Below are 17,195 nucleotides of genomic sequence, written 5' to 3'. Positions count from 1 at the left end.
ATTCATTGCTTTGTAGAATTCCAAGAAAGGTGTTTCCTCCAGTTTTCAAAGAAGGGAATCGTTTCTCTTTTTTTCTTGATTTTTTGGGGGTGTATTTCATACAGAACATCCCAAACAATCTTATTCATCTTTACACTCACATCCAAATGGCACACTCCTATAGCCTTCCCCTCCTCCCACTGTTACTGTCCACTGTATTGTGAACCCCCAGCTGTTCCCCTGTGCAAGTTCATCCACTGAATCTAGTCAGCCTATCTACAGTCCCGTGTTTTAGGAAGATCAGCTCTTCCTCCTCTAGCATCAATCAGTTGCCAACATTCCTTGAAATAAGATTGGTGTCTGCTGTTCATTTTCTCAGTTCTATGCTGGGTTACAGTCTGGGAGTCCCTTGGGCCACCCTGGCCAACAACTCAAAGAAAGGTATTTCTTATCTGGCATTGTTTCTTGTTATGTATGCTTTAGCTATACACATGGACTCTTAAAGAAGCACATTGATCCCTTTAGTTTTTGGTTATATTTTCCTTTTGGGTGTTTAAGACCATACAGTTAGCCCAAATAAACCAATTTATTTTTACTCTTAAGTTCGTTTGAGGATCTTTTCCTCAGGGGTCACATGGGCTTGGGAGGAGCCCTGACTCCTTTCTTTTAAAAGTTCCATCAATGTGAAGATAAGCCAAAGGTCCTGCTGGACAGAGGCTGGTTTCAGCTGGAAGCCTGGAGGAAATGTTTCCACTGTCTTGACCCTCCTCTTTGTAGACTGGACACTGGTCAAGTCTATCCAGAAGGGTCTCCATGGCCTGCCTGAACAGGAGAACAGGTGACTCACCACAGTTACAGGACATTTTGAGAGATGCTCCACAGTCCCCTGGAATTTAGTAGACCTTAGAGGGCAAGGAGCAAAACCTGTCCTTTAAATCCCTCTGACCAGATTAATATAGGCCTCAAAGTATGGCTGTTAAACATCCAAGAAGGTTAGTTCCATCAGTCTGGTAGTTTTCATTACCATGCACTATGTAGCTAAAGCTTGGGCAAAAACCAAACATTCTCAGATAAACCCTGAGTAGACATCTATTTTGTTCCTTGAATAAGTTGTATGTAAAATTTGTCAGTAGTTTGTTGGACTAATATGGTTCTGCCTGTTTTTTTTTTAAACTAGACAGGCATTATTTATCTCTCTCACTGTCTAAACCCTCCACCATGGTTTCCCCATTTAAGTACCAACATTTTACTCATTTATCCCTTAATAAACCCTTGTCTTATTGTCCCAACTCTTTTGAGCTCATTCTTTCCCCTTATCCCCAAGATTCCTTGTATAACCCTCCCATACCCCTCCCATTTAAATAACCCCATTTGTATCCATATCTCCCATTTTTAACCATATCTACCTGTTTTTTAATCCATAACCTTTTTTAAAATCCATATGCTGTTTTATTTTTAGCCATATATACTGTTTTTTTTAATCCATATCTACCTGGTTCCTAGTGTTCTTCTCTCTCAGTTTCTTTCTTTTTCTTTGCCTCCCTGGTTCCTTTTCATTATCTTGGTTCCATATCCACATATGAGGAGAACATATGTCATTTGTTTTTCTGAGTCTGTGTTACTTCACTCAGTATAACAGTTTCTAGTTCCAGCCATCTACCCACAAAATTCATGATTTCATCTGTCTTTACTGCTGAGTAGAACTCCATCATATAAATATACCACATTTTCATGATCCATTCATCAGTTGAGGGACAGTTAGGTTGCTTCCGTCTATTAGCTATTGTGAAAAGAGCAGCAACAAACATGGATGTACACGTGTCTCTGCAATAGGATGAGTTCTTGGGGTATATGCCAAGGAGTGGTATAACTGGGTCAAATGGTAGGTTCATTTGTAGTTTTTAAGGGTTCTCCACACTGCTTACTATAGGGGTTGAACAATTTTGCAATCCCATCAGCCATGGATCAACGTTCCTCTTTTCCCACATCCTCTCCAACATTTGGTATCATTTGTTATCTTGATCTTAGCCAGTCTGACTGGGGTAAGATGAAATCTTAAAGTGGTTTTAATTTGCATTTCCATAATTATAAATGATGTTGACCACCTTTTAAGATGCTTCTTAGCCATCTTTATTTCTTCTATTTGAGAACTCTGTTCAGCTTAGCCAATCTTTAAGTTGGGTTACTTCCTTTCTTGATTCTTTATATATCCTGGATGTTAAACTTCCGTCAGATGTGTCGCTGGTGAAAATTTTCTCCCACTCTGTGGGTTTTGTCTGCACTTACTTGGTTGTTTCTTTTGATGTACAGAAGCTTATTAGTTTAATGAGTTCCCATTTGTTGATTTTTGGCCTTATTTCCTGAGCAATTGATGTCTGGTTTAGAAAATCCTTTCCTACACATGTATCTTGTAGGTTATTGCTAATGTTTTCTTCAAAAAGTTTTAGGGTTTCAAGTATCACATGGAGGTCTTTGATCCATTTGGTGTTGACTTTTGTGCAAGGTGAAAGATAATGGTTTAGTTTCATTCTTCTACAGGTAGAGATTCAGTTTTGCCAGCACCATTTGTTAAACATGCTGTCTTTCCTCCAGTGAATATTTTTGGCCACTTTGTTGACTATCAGGTGGCTGAAATTGCATGTGCTCATATTTGGTTCCTCCGTTTTGTTCCATTGATCTATTGGTCTATTTTTGGGACAATACCATGTTATTTTTATGACTATAGCTCTGCAATATTGTTTAAAATCTGGTATAATAATCCCCCCACCATTGCTGTTAGGGTTCAGGGTTGCTTTGCCTCTCTGAAGTCTTTTGTGCTTCCAAATGAATCTTAGGATGGTTTATTCCAATTTTGTGAAAAATGTCATGGGGATTTTGCTTGGCATTGCATTGAATCTATAAATGGCTTTTGGTAGGATGGTCATTTTCATAATATTAATTCTTACACTCCATGAGCCTGTTGAGGTCCTTCCATCTTCTGGTGCCTTCCTCAATCTCTTTCTTTAAAGATTTAAAATTTACATGGTGGAGGTCTTTAATGTCTTTGGTCAGGTTTATTCTGAGATGTTTTATTTTTATTTATTTATTATTTATTTGCAGCTATTGTGAAGGGGAGTGTTTCCATGTACTGTTTCTCTGATTGCTTATTGGTATATAGAAATGCTACATACTTTTGTAGATCAATTTTGTAACCTGCCACTTTACTGAAAGTGTTAATCATTTCTAGGAGTTTTCTGGTGGAATTTTTGGTATCTCTTAGATATAATATCATGTCATTTTCAAAAAGGGATAATTTGATCTCTTCTTTTCCAGTTATCACTCTTTAATTTCCTTCTCTTGTCTTATTGCTCTTGCAACAGTTTCAAACACTATAGTGAAAAAGAATGGAGATAGTGGACAGCCTTGTCTGGTTACTGATTTTAAAAGAATACTTCCAGTTTTTCTCCATTTAGAATGATGTTGGATTTGAGTTTGTTCTATACGGCTTTAATTATGTCGAGGTATATTCCCTCCAGTCCAATTCTTTCTAGGACTTTGAACATAAATCCATGTTGAATTTTGTCAAAGGCCTTCTCTGCATCTATTGAGATGACCATGTGGTTCTTGTCTTTGATCCATTTATATGATTAATGATGTTTATTGACTTACATATATTGAGCCATCCCTGGATCTCTAGAATAAAGCTGACTTGATCATGATGGATGATCTTTTTGATGTGTGTCTGTATGCGGTTTGCAAGTATTTTGTTGAGAATTTTTGCATCTACATTCATTAAGGATATGGGTCTATAGTTTTCTTTTACAGTTGTAACTTTACCTGGCTTTGGTTAGAGTGATGCTAGCTTTGTAGAAGGAATTTGGAAGTTTTCTCTCCATTTCTATATTTTTGAATAAATTAAGTAGTACTGGATATGGATCTTTTTAAATGTCCAATAGAATTCTGCTGTAAATCCATCTGGTCCTGGGCTCCTTTGAGTCAGGAGGTTTTGTATTACTGTTTCAACTTCCTTATTTGTTGTGGGTCCCTTTAAGCTGTTAATCTCTTCTTGGTTTAGTTTTAGTGGTTCTCATGCTTTTACATACTCATCTTTTAGGTTTTCAAATTTAGTAGCATATAGGTTTTTAAAGTATTCCCTTACAATATTCTGGATCTTTTTGGTGTCTGTTGTGATGTTTCCCTTTTCGTCTCTGATTTTGTTGATTTGGGGGTGCTCTTTCCTTCTTTTGGTTAACTGTGTTGAGGGTCTGTTAATCTTGTTTATCTTTTCAAAGAACCAGCTCTTGGATTCGTAGATTCTTTTATTGTTTTCTGCATTTCTATTTCATTAATTTCTGCTCTGACTTATCTTATTTCTTATTGTCTGTTTGGTTTGGTTTTCATTTGCTGTTGATTTTCAAGTTTCTTGAGTTGCAATGTTAAGTCGTTTATTTGTGTTCTTTCTGATTTTTTAATGTAGGCACTTAGAGCTATAAACTTCCCTCTAAGGACAAGTCTCAACATGTCCCAGAGGTTTTGTTGTGTTGTATTGTCCTTTTCATTTAATTCTAGGAATACTTTCATTTCTTTCTTAATTTCTCCTTTGATCCATTCGTCATTCTGGAGTGTGTTGTTAAATCTCCATGTGTTCCTGTAGTTACTAGGGTATCTTATGGTGTTGATTTTAAGCTTTATTGAATTGTGGTCTGATAGAATGTATGGAATTATTTCAATCTCTTTGTATTTGTTGAGGCTTGTTTTGTGTCCCAGTATGTGGTTGATTTTGGAGAAAGTTCCATGGGGCACTGAATAAAAAATATATTTTTTGGTGCTTGGGAGGAATATTTGGTAAATGTCTGCTAGGTCCATTTTATGTATGGTGTTGTTTAATTCAGACGTCTCTCTCTTAATTCTCTGTCCTGCTGACCTATCTAATGGAGACAATGGGGTATTGAAGTCCCCTACTATTAATGAGTTGGGATGAATCTGGGTCTTAATGTCTTGTAGTACTGTTTTTATGAAGTTTGGTGCACCAGAGATTGGTGAATATATATTCATGATTGTAATGTGTTCTCCGTAAATTGTTCCTTTGATCAAAATGAAGTGGCCCTCTTTATCTCTTCTGATTAGTTTTAGTTTTAAGTCTATTTTGACAGATATTAGAATTGTAACTCCTGCTTTTTTCTTAGTACCATTTGCTTGGAATATTTTTTCCATCCTTTTACCTTAAGATAGCGCTTGTCAGAGAGATGATTCAGCTGTTAAAAACACTGCTTGTTCTTACAGAAGACCCGGGTTTGAATCCCACCACCCACGTAGCAACTAACAACTTCCATAACACCAGTCCCAGGAGATCCAACAGCCTCTTCTGACCTCTGTGGGCATTGTACAACATGGGTCCACTTATCTACTTGTAGGCAATATATGCATACACATAAAATAATAAAAGTAAAATTAAAGAAAGATAGTGCTTGTCTTTGAAAATGAGATGGGTTTCTTGCAGACAACAAAAAGATGGGTTCTGTTTCTTAATCCATTCAACTATTCTGTATTGATATTTAAAGTTATTACTTAAAGATGTTTATTGATTCTTTTGATTTATGTTCACATTCTTGGTGTAACTATGCATTTCCACAGTTATACCTTCATTAAATTTCTTTCCATTACCCCTTGAATATAGTCATTCGTTTCTTCAGCTCTTTGGATTGCTTCAAGAACTCTCTGAAGGTCTGGTTTTCTGGACATGAATTCTTTCAGACTATTTATGTCATAGAAGGTTTTTCTTTCCCCTTTGACTATAATAGACATTTTGGCTGTGTAAAGTAATCTGGGTTGGCATCTGTGGTGATTTAGAACTGGGAATACTTTGGTCCAGGCTCTTCTGGCTTTCATAGTTTGCACTGAAAAATCAGCTGTAATCCTAATGGGTTTCCTTTTATATGTGACTTTTTTCTCTTTTGCAGTTCAGTATTGTCTCTGTTCTGTACACTTAGTGTTTTTACTATGATGTGCCGTGGAGAGTTCCTTTTCTGGTCCTGTCTATTTGGTTTTCTGTGTGCTTCTTTTATTTGTATGAGCATGTCTTTCTTTAATTTTGCGAAATTTTCTTCTATAATCCTGTTGAAGATCTGGGCCATACCATTATCCTGAGATTCTTCTCCTTCCTCTATGCTTATGATTTGTAAGTTTGATCTTTTTATAGTGTTGTACAATTCCTGCACATTCCAGTCTGTGTTTCCTTAGTTTTCATAATCTTTGCTTGAGTGGTCTAATTCTTCCATTTTATCTTACAGTTTTGATTTTCTCTTTTCCATTTCATTCATCCTATTGGTGAGACTTTCTCCCGTCATTTCTAATTGTCTTATTGAGTGTTTCGCTTCCTTCTTCATTTTAGCCTGAGCATTCTTCAATATTTCTCTTTTCTGAATTCATTCAGAATTTTATCCCTATCTTCTTTCAGTTCTGTGATTTGTTTGCTCGTGTGTTCTTTAAATTCACTGAATTCTTTTTATCATATTTATAATTCTTATTTTGTATTCCATGTCCTGTCTTATCTCTAGGGGGTTATCATTGTACTCCTGTACAGGACTGTTGCTCCTTGGTGGGGATATATCTTTTGGGTTTCATGTTATTATTTTTTCACTTTGACTTTGACATGTGGATTTCTTTTGTAGTTTCTGATTCTTGTGTGAGACTTAAGCCTTTCTTTGTTGAGTTTAGGTCTGCTTCTGTTTGTAAACTTTATGTGCCTTTGTGGTTTACTTGTTGGGCATGAAAAGCTGGTTGGTCTAGGCTTTAGGTTCTCTTTTTGGATTTTATATTGGAGGGGTCAGATGGTTTTTGCTTGGGAGTTCACAGAGGCCCAAGTCAGATGAGGATCAGATACTCTCAAGCTTTCTCCTAAGGTCTAGATCCCTCTAGTCAGCCGGCACAGTACAGTTAGGAAGGATTGCTAGACAGAGGTAGGATTTAGGACTCCCAAGCATTTGGGGAATGAGGCTGGTCTCAGGAATCCAGGTTTGGGTAGGACAGCTAGGGATGAAGACTAGTCTCAGGTATCCAAAGGCGATGTGGGAGAGGAAACAGGCTTTGGGGGCTCCAGGGTCTAGACTGAGGAATTGGGTTGGTCTGGGTGCCAAAGATCAGGAGGCAGTGGGGAGTCTGGGACAAGAGGGTAGTCCCTAGGTCTGGGGTGCCAAGAGAAGAAATGGGCCAGTGCCCATGCTAAGAGGAGAGATGGGGTAGGGGAGCTGGCAGGGTGAATGAGGTTGTGGGAGTCAAGGTGCAGAGGGCCCTGGTAAAACTTACTCAGGAAAGATACTGGCATAAGGAAGTTGGGGGTTGGGCTGGCCAGGGATGAAGACTGATTCAGGTATGCAAAGGAAAGGTGGGGTGGGAACAGGCCTTGAGGGTTCCAGGGAACCAGACTGAGGAATAGGTTTGGTCTGGGTGCCAAGGTTCAGGAGGCAGTTGGGAATCGGGGCCAAGAGGGATCGAGGGCGTCAACATAAGCCTGGATTCTTTGAATATACATAGGGATTCTGTCCTCTAACTTGTCCTATCATACCACACTCCATATACCAGGAATGGGTAACCTCTGTTAGAGTTATTGGCAAATGAGGTTCCATAGATTGCCAACATTACAGGGTATTTGCCAAATTCTTGGCTACCTTCCAGAACTTGACATATGACCCTGTTGCTGAAGACACTATATACTTGAGTCATAGAACACAGAGAAATAAAGCTGGTACTGACCTGGATGATTTATCCCTATTGGCTAGCTTTTGTAGTGCTGGAAGTTGCAATATATACTATCAGAGAAGAAATACAATAACCAACCATATTCACTGTGAATACTATGAGCTATAATACTGAAAAACCAGATAAAACATGTCCATTTGTGTGTAGTGGCAGAAATGTCATTGGAGTAATCAACCACTTTTAAAAAATTGAATTTAAGACCTGCTTCAAAAGATGGAGCCCATACCTGGCACTATTATTAAGGCCAACAACCTTCTTTGTGGGTAGGAGCTAATTCATTATAATACTCCATGTTCATTAGTACAATCCCATACACTTGGCAAAGATTAGGCATTATATTTTGCATATTTTACATTATGCTAAATTTATTTATTTTGGAGATCATACTTTCAGAAATCTTTAGAAATATATGTCATTAACTATAGATATATCCTTAAAATTGTATCACTTTACCAACAATGTATAAATTATCCTGTTTTCTTCCACACTTTAGCAAACATTGTATATTCACAGTCATATAAAGATTTGCCTGTTGTACAAAAATGTGATATATCACAGTTAAAAATTTCTATTTAGCAAATAATTAGCAAGTTCAAACTTCTATTAGCCTTTTATGGTAATTCTAAATGAAACTGGCAATTTCTTTGCAATAGTTTTTTGTTGTTTTTCATTCTTCTAATTTATTTAAGTAAATGCATATGAAATCATTATATTTTATATATTACAAAGTGCATTAAGTATAAGAATTGAGAATATTTCCTTTGTGTTTCTCATTTTAGATTATCTTTTCCTTTATAGATATAACATAGAAGCTTTGTGTTTTTTTTAAGTATAGACATCACTTTATCACAACATTCAGCAAATTGAAGGATAAAATATTCACAAGCTGGTAAGAGTTTATCTAAGATAAACAATATTTCAAAAGGAGATAATATGAAATAAACAAACTGCATCAGTCTTCCATATCCAATGTTAATGGTACAGAATATTCTGGAAGATAGTTTGGTTGCTTCCTATAAGACCAAACAGGTACTTACAATATAACCTGATAATTATACTCTTGGGCACTTATCTGAAGGAATGAAAATTTCCATTTATGTGCATGAGTGTTTACTTCAGCTTTATTTGTGATAACTCCAAACTGGAAACAATCAAAATGCTTCAGTGAGTGGCTATAGCTTCATATAATGGAATAATATTCAGCAATAAAGGGGAGGGAAATACTAATACATGAAACAATGTGAATGCCTCTCAAGAAAAGTATGCTGAGATAAAAAAAACCCACATTCTTGAAAGGTTACATAGTCTAGGATTCCATTCAGACAATAGCTTTGTCATGATGGCAGTATGAAAATGAAGAGCAGGACTTAGGGAGAAGGGGGGAATGAAGGTAGGTTGGTGGGACTATACAAGGGCGATGTGAAATTCTCAATGAAGTTTTACTTTTAAAAAGAAGCTTTGTATATTTATAGAAGCAATTCTGTATGTCTTTTATGTTTCTGTATTTATGTCATAATTATGAAGAAACTTTTTATTCCAAGATAATGATATCACTCTCTAATAAAAAGATATATATGTCATTAAAAGGTCAGTTATTGCACAGAACATTGAGACTACCAAGGATACTGACTAAATATGTTTACTCTGAAATAAATATATCTTGAATAACATAATTGTTCCAAATACATAAACATAACCAATGACAAGAGAGCTTTTACAAGTTTGAAAAACTTTTTAATGTGATTCATGTTACCATGACAAGATGGATTTGAAGCCTCCTGAAGACATGCTGTCCTCCATGTGACTCATCTGATGAATCTGGTCCTGACTTTGGACAATGTTCATCATAATAAACAGTGCTAGAAGTAATTGCATGAAATGTAGATGTACATAGGGCTATGAACTATTTACCAGCCACCCTAAAATTCTGAATCTTTAATAAAAAAATCATCCTTCTCATGAGAATTATGTTTTTTAAGGAATCTTTTTAGAGCAGTCTTGACATCTTTATTCCTCAGACTGTAGATCAGGGGGTTCAACATGGTCACAACCATAGTGTAAAGCACAGATGACACTTTCTTTTGTTCCATGGAGCTGGCTGAGGATGGCTGCAGGTACATGAATGCCAGAGAACCAAAGAAGACAGCAACAGCTGACATGTGGGAGCTGCAGGTGCTGAAGGCTTTGGACCTGCCATCAGCAGATTTGATACGGAGGATGCTGGCAATGATGAAAATATAAGAGTTCACAATGGTTAAGGGTGGAAAAAAGATATTAAAAACACTGAAACACAGAACTACTACATCATTAATAAAAGTATTGGAACAAGAGAGTTCCAGCAGTGGAAAAAGATAACAGAAATAGTGGTTTATTATATCTGCCTTGAAGAAATGCACTCTTAGCATGCAGACTGTGTGGGCCATGGCATCAATCAATCCCATACTATATACTCCAAACATCATCCAAGAACAGACTTGGTAGGACATGGTAACATTGTAAAGCAAGGGGTTACAGACGGCAGCATAATGGTCATAGGCCATAACAGCTAACACGTGACACTCTGCAATAGCAAAAACAAGGAAGAAGTGGAGCTGAGTCATGCATCCTGGGTAGGTGATGACATTCTTCTCTGTCACAAAGTTCATCAGCATTTTTGGAGTAATGATAGCAGAATGGCAGAGATCATTGAAGGACAGACTGCTGAGGAAGAAGTATATGGGGGTGTGCAGATGGGAGCTAAATAATATCAGGAAGATAATGCCCAAATTCCCCACCATTGTGACCACATAGATTCTGAGGAAGAGCAGGAAGAGGGGCAGCTGCAGGTCTAGTTTGTTAATCCAGAAAGGATGAATTCAGTCACTGTGGAGTGATTTCCACCTAACATTTTCCTCTGGGAATTCTATGTAGAAAGAGAAAATATGTTGTTTGATATTTATTATTTTATCACGTACTGAGGTGTATAGATTATTCAAGTGTATTTTTGTCAGGTTCAGTTTTCTGACAGCTATTCTTACAAGTCACCAGTTTAAGATATTAAAATTCCCCAGATATGGGACTTATAATGAAATATAAAACACATCTATCACTATTTGTGATCTGTGTTTTGATAGTACATTAGTTCCCAGTCCATGAACATTCTAAGAAGATATTTAATGCATTTAATGGAATTTTACCAGGACTTTTTATGACATATTCGTAATTCTTCCAATCTCCCTACAGAGAAAAAAATGTTTTCCCCAATGTTACTGTAACAGAAGCATCACCACAAAATCCCAAACCCATCACATATACACACAAACAATTCTACACTTGATGACAGATGAAAGACTTCCATAAGTTAATCAACAATGTAAATTGCACACTCTGCACTTTTATACAGAATTGTAATAGAGAATCTAGTTAGGTCCATCAGGAAAGTACATGAAACAAAAAGGCATCCAAATTGGAAAGTAAGCATAAAAATACTGGTACATGTAAGTGAATTAATTCTGTACACTAGAAAATACTAAGATACCTTCATGAAAGTATTTTGTAATGAATTAAAAGGTGCTGTCAAGGAGGTGGGACACAAGGCCAAAGGGAAATAACAAACAGAAAAATCCAACTTCAACATCATGAAAAATAATAAAACACCTAGGAGTGAATTAATTCAAAGAAATAAAAGTTATTGAACCTGAACTTTTAAACACTGTTGATGGGATACCCCATAGTCATGGTCACAAGAGTCAACATTTTAAAACTGGCAATCTTTCCCAAACTGGCATAAAATTTCAGTATAACCCTGAAAAAATTCCATATTTTTATTGCCAGTAATGGTGTGCTGATCATGACAGCCCTGCAAATGTAAGCCAAATGTAAGAACTCAAACTAACAATATTAGAAAATATATAATGCTAGACTTTTGTGAACATGCAATTGTTGGTAGTTTTTTTTAATAACATGCCAGAACCAGAGACGATAGAAAAAAGAGAAATTGGGCTTCATGAAAATAAAAATAAATTATGCTTCAAAAGACACTATTGATAAATAAAAAGAAAACATACTTAATAAGAAATATATTATCAAGTAACAGACCTTATGAAGAACTAATAGTAGGTGTAAGTAATTCTTATACCTTAATGACTAAGAGAATAAATAATCCATTTACAAGTGACTGGAGGATTTGAATGGTTCTTCAATTGCAGATAGACAAATTATCAATGAACACCTGAAAATATGTGCATTAATAATTGATTATTAATGAAATTCAAATAAAAGCTACAGTGAATTAACCTTTCACATCGATTGGAGAGATTATAATAAAATGTTAGCTACTGGCAAGTTTGTAAAGATATTGGAATCCTTGGGAGTTACTGGTGAGATGACAAAATGATGCAGACTTTCCATATAACGATTGGGTAATTCCTCAGTATATTAAACAGGAGTTACCATATGGGCCAGGATTTTCATACCACAAGAACTGAAAACATATAATCACACAAAAACTCATACAAGAGTGATTAGTGCCATTACATTCTTCACAGAATTAGAAAAAAAGCAAAACAAAACAAAACAAAACATCCTAGACTTCACATGGAAGCACAATGACCCCAGATAGCGAAAGCAACCTTAGCCAAAGCAACACTGAGCATCGTGTAAAAAGGCAAAACCAGAAGTGACTTACTGCCTGATACTTGCTTTTTTTAAAAAATGTTTTATTTCATTTAACTTTATGTGTATCAGTGTTCTGCTGACATGTATGTAAATATACTTATGTTATTCAGTGTTCATGGGGGCCTCAGATCTCTTGGAACTAGAATTATGATGATTGTTAGCCACCGTGTAGGTGCTGGGAACTGAACCAGGATCCTCTGCAACAACAGCCTGTGTTCTTAACTGTGTAGCTCACTGGCTCATGCTGAGCTCCTTTCTTATGCAGTCGAGTCCCACCTGCCTAGATCATAATATGGTGCTGCCCACAGCCCACAGCGAGCTAGGCCCTCCATATCAATCATCAATCAATTCAGTCTCTCAGAGAGATAGCAACAGGCCAATCTGAGCTAGACAGTTCACTTGAGGTTCTCTACCCAGGTGACTGTAGGGTTATGTCAAGTTGACAATAAATCAAACCAGGATCCTAACATATGTGAGTGCCTAAGATAAGGATGTGCTTAGTCTCCTCTGCATTTTCTAGTGTATGTGCTTCTTGTCCTTCAGATTCTAGGATGACATGGTGCAGGAACAAGATCCTTACCAGATGAGGTCCTTTGACCATGGCTGTCCCAACCCAATACTTGAGTCAAATTTATGATCATTATGAATTATTTGATTTGTGACATTCTGTTGTAGTATCATAAGTCAGATGAAGATATACATCTTTCCATATTTTCAATGATCTTCATTGCCAGTCAACTGTTTGTCTGTTTCTTGTTTCTAACAATGCTGTAAAGGCAATTATAGCAAACAAGGGTTCTGTCTCAGAAGCTCTGCTATCTCTTTTTCAGTCTTTATGGCTTTAACAGGAGTTGAAGGATTCTAAGATACACTGAGCAACCAACTTCCTCTGAAGACTAATGCTGGTACATTCTCTAAAATGTTGCACACCTTTGATCCTTATGGAGAATTTCAAACAAGTTTCCTTGTATCCATTGTCTTAGTCTTCCTTTGATTCATCCTAGTTAAAGTCAGTTTGTTTTTTAACAGTTTTATTGACATGCAATTGATATATGATTATATGTACTTATTTAATAATATACCAATTGGTCTGTTTGGACATATACAAACAATCATGACATTGCTAATCAGTATCTATGTTGCCGTTCAAAGTTTCCTTGTGTCATTTTTTGATTCTTAATTGTTTTATCAGAATGATTAATACAAGATCCAACGTCTAAAGTTTTGTGTAACCGTAGGAACTATATTGTCCTCAAGAGTTTCAGTACCAACTGAATACATCTACCCTTTCTTTCTCAGTTCCTGTCCCCTAATGATCATTATCATTTTCTCCATTTCTATGGGTTTGACCATTATAGTTATTTTGTATAAATGAGAACATTCAGTATTTCCTTCCTTTATTACTGGCTTCTTTCATTTAGCACAGTGTCTTCTTGTTCCACTTAAGATTTTTAGAACAGAAAAGAATGTAGTGGTGACTCAGAACTATCATGAGATTGCTAAAGTATATGTAAGTTTTGTTCTATCATTATTATTGTTTTAATAGATCATAGATTGATCTTAGATAAGCATACAAGGTATATTTAAGCATTGCAAGAGAAAACAAATATTTAATTATATTTTGCCCTCATTGGTTCTCTTGTTTAACACCTGGAAGTGAAGAACATTAAGTTCCAGTTACAGAAATTTAAGAAGAAAGGAAAACTATTCAGATTTGGGGATCTCGACTAATTATTTTCTGACTTCCTATTTCATTTGCCTTAAAAATCTAGTACAAACTTGCATATCACAAATTATTATGAAAATTAAAGAAAATTATAATGAATGCCTTCATGATGATTATGATCTAAAGCAATATTGTCTGGCTGTGAGTGTAGAGTGATAAACATTTGAGAGTTTCTGTAGACAAGAAGCACGAAGCCTGTGAGTATAGATTGATAAACATTTGAGAGTGATCATCAGAAAGGTTTCTATAGACATGAAGCATGGAGAGATACAAGACATAGAATCCCTGCTCATAAAAATGTTCCAGTCTAGCAGAGGACAGCAAAGTGGACTGTGGGATGATTTCCTGACTGGGCAGGTACATAGAACCACACTTGTTATAGCACCAGCCCAGAACATCATCAATGAAAGACTGTAAAGACAAACATGAGTGTAGAAAGATGAGGAGAAATAAGCTGAATGATATGAGGAACTCATACAAGTTCTCATGTTCAGATTATGCATTTAAAAAAAAACTACCAAATGTGCCAATTTAAAATAATTTATCTGAAGAAAAAGAGTATCAAATATGAGTGACATGATAGGAACATCTCATAAGTAGAACTTGGTGAATTGTATTTACCTTAAGGGGTATATTTTTGATATGCCTTATACTTAGAATTATCCACAAAAATTTAAGACTCATTTGAAGGTAACTTACACATAGTATCCACGTGACTAGTAATAAAAATGAGGATTTTATTTCTCGTATGTTCCTTTAGAAGAGTGAATTACAGACATTGAGCTACACTGTGTGTTAACAGTAAAATTACCTTAAAGAATTAAACGAGGCTGGAAGAATTACTGGTTCCAAAATAAGAATGATCATTTTTATCTAGCATTAGAAAATTCCTATAAGGTCTGAAGAATAGAGCTCAAAAAGGCCTTCACACATTCTGAGGTTGAAAGTCTCTAGGAGAAATAGAACTCACACACTCACTTTTTACCTATTGGAAACCTCCATCCCAGTTGTATGTGAGCTCTAGGTCAAGTGCTGCTTAAATGAAATACTTCATGCTATTGGTTCTGGAGGTACAAAATGAAACCTTCTGGCTCTTCCTTATTTATGGGTTCAGAACACATATCTGAATTTCTGAGTAGTTCACATTAATATTAAAAATCCAATGTCATGATTCCCCTTATAACCTTCTAAGGTACTTACCAGAATGATCACACTTTTACATAGATTTTTGAATTGTAAAAGATGTCATGAAGGTGCATAGATGGAAATTCACTGATGACTTCCTATCACTAGGGATGATCTGCTCAGGGGTTAGAGCAATTAAGATTTCCTGTATCATGCTTTGTGTGCTACTCTCTTTTTAACTCCCTGGAGCATAATTCTCTGTTTTCAAATAGTGGCAACTGTTCATTCAGGGCTAGGAACTAAGACCTAATGACATGATTGTATAGTGCCTCACTGACTATTTCCCATTTGAAAATAAAAATATTTGAAGCCATGATGATGGTATTTTCTTTTTAATTGCTTTGGAGAAATAGTGATCTTTCATCAGTATTGAAAGTCATTCCTTATGTGTCTCTTTATTATCTTGAAAAAAAAATACATTATCTCAGTGAAGGGGCTGACAAGAACCTGTTGACTTAAGTAACTTTGTAAATGAATGAGAATTTCAGAATTATAGATACACTGAACTATGCAATTGTTTATTTGATAAAATTGTTAATGGGATGATTTTTTATGGGGGTATGGGCAGAAAATACTGAAACCACTAGAAGCAAGGAAGAGGCATGGGCCAGTAAATAATGAATGGTGGCAACTAGTTTTCTTATGTGAAAGTTTACAGACTAGCAATGGAAGTTTCTAAAGTGAAACATTTTGTGCTAAATGAGAGTAGTAAAAATTTATATTAATGATGTTTAGCTTATAAGATATATATATATATATATAAATTGTAGTTTTATAGTTGCCTGTACAAAAGAGGTTAGTACATACAGATGCCTCCTTAGTTAGTGTGCTCAGAGATTAGAAGCTATAAAACCACAGCAGTAATGAGCACACCCAACTTTCATGGGTGCACTAGGTTTATAACACTGTTCTTCAAAAAATACATGAAGAGATGCTTGGGGAAATGGATATTTATTCTAAGCAAGGAAAATAGAAGAAATTTAGAACATCTTCAGTGCCAGGAGGCAACAGACTATTAAAACTAAATTTGAGTAAATCAAACTGACACAGCAGTTTGGAAAAGGATTGATACAAGTTCAGCAATAAAATAAATACAACAATAATGGAATATAAATGAAAACAAAAAGTAATATCCATGAATCCACAGGAATTCAAATAAATGATCAAATAAATAAATTAGGTTAAGAGACAAATATATAATACAGAATGTTTTTGAGTAACATATTTAAGACTTCTCTCAAACAAATGGAGCACAATCTCCAATTCCTTAAGAGTAGATTATACACAATGACTCTTTTTTATCATTATTTTAAAAAAAATTTTAATAACAACATGATTAGAAGAAACATTTCATTACAGCTTTAACATATTCAGTAAACACTCCAGAGCAAGAGTACATCTCTTACACAAGTGGGTGCAAGTTTCTAGGTTCACAGTTGAATTAATACAGTCATACAATAATGAACTCAGTATAAGCCCTGTAAGACATAAAATTAAATGAGTTTTTTAACCTTTAAAAAAAATCTCCATTTCATTTTAGAATATATTGTTCCTTGCAGAAAGACTCATTGTTTTTTATACTAACACTGATTTCTTGGTGCATGCATCTCTAATCTGTATACATCTGATTGTTACTAGTCATAATCGGTTGCACTTGGATTCTTGGAGCATGTGTATGTAAAGTCATCGGGTAGATTTCAATGGTAATGTTTATCACCTTTACTAATTAACACGTCATAAATTTTTATGCTTCCTCCTCAAATATAATACATTTTTTAATTTGTTGATTTTTTTGTGTTTATATCATACAGAACATCCCGCACAATCCTATTCATCTATATACCCACTTCCCAAATGGCACCCTCCCATAGCCTACCCCCCCACACACACAGGAGCCCACATACTCTCATCC

At 35.6% G+C, this 17,195-nt stretch overlaps 1 protein-coding gene across 1 annotated transcript; it reads right to left on the bottom strand.

Moving 5' to 3' along the window:
• Positions 1 to 9,635: 9,635 nt before the first annotated feature.
• Positions 9,636 to 10,606, bottom strand: LOC103728709 (olfactory receptor 150-like). Its single transcript, XM_008826670.2, is given in 2 exon segments — positions 9,636 to 10,546; positions 10,549 to 10,606. Coding segments are annotated over 2 exon segments (966 nt in total). The 5' UTR covers positions 10,604 to 10,606.
• Between the last annotated feature and the right edge of the window lie 6,589 nt (positions 10,607 to 17,195).

Source organism: Nannospalax galili, unplaced genomic scaffold, assembly GCF_000622305.1.
Source record: "Nannospalax galili isolate Female #2095 unplaced genomic scaffold, S.galili_v1.0 scaffold1852, whole genome shotgun sequence".
NCBI lineage: Eukaryota > Metazoa > Chordata > Mammalia > Rodentia > Spalacidae > Nannospalax > Nannospalax galili.
This window is presented reverse-complemented; position numbering and strand designations above follow the sequence as displayed.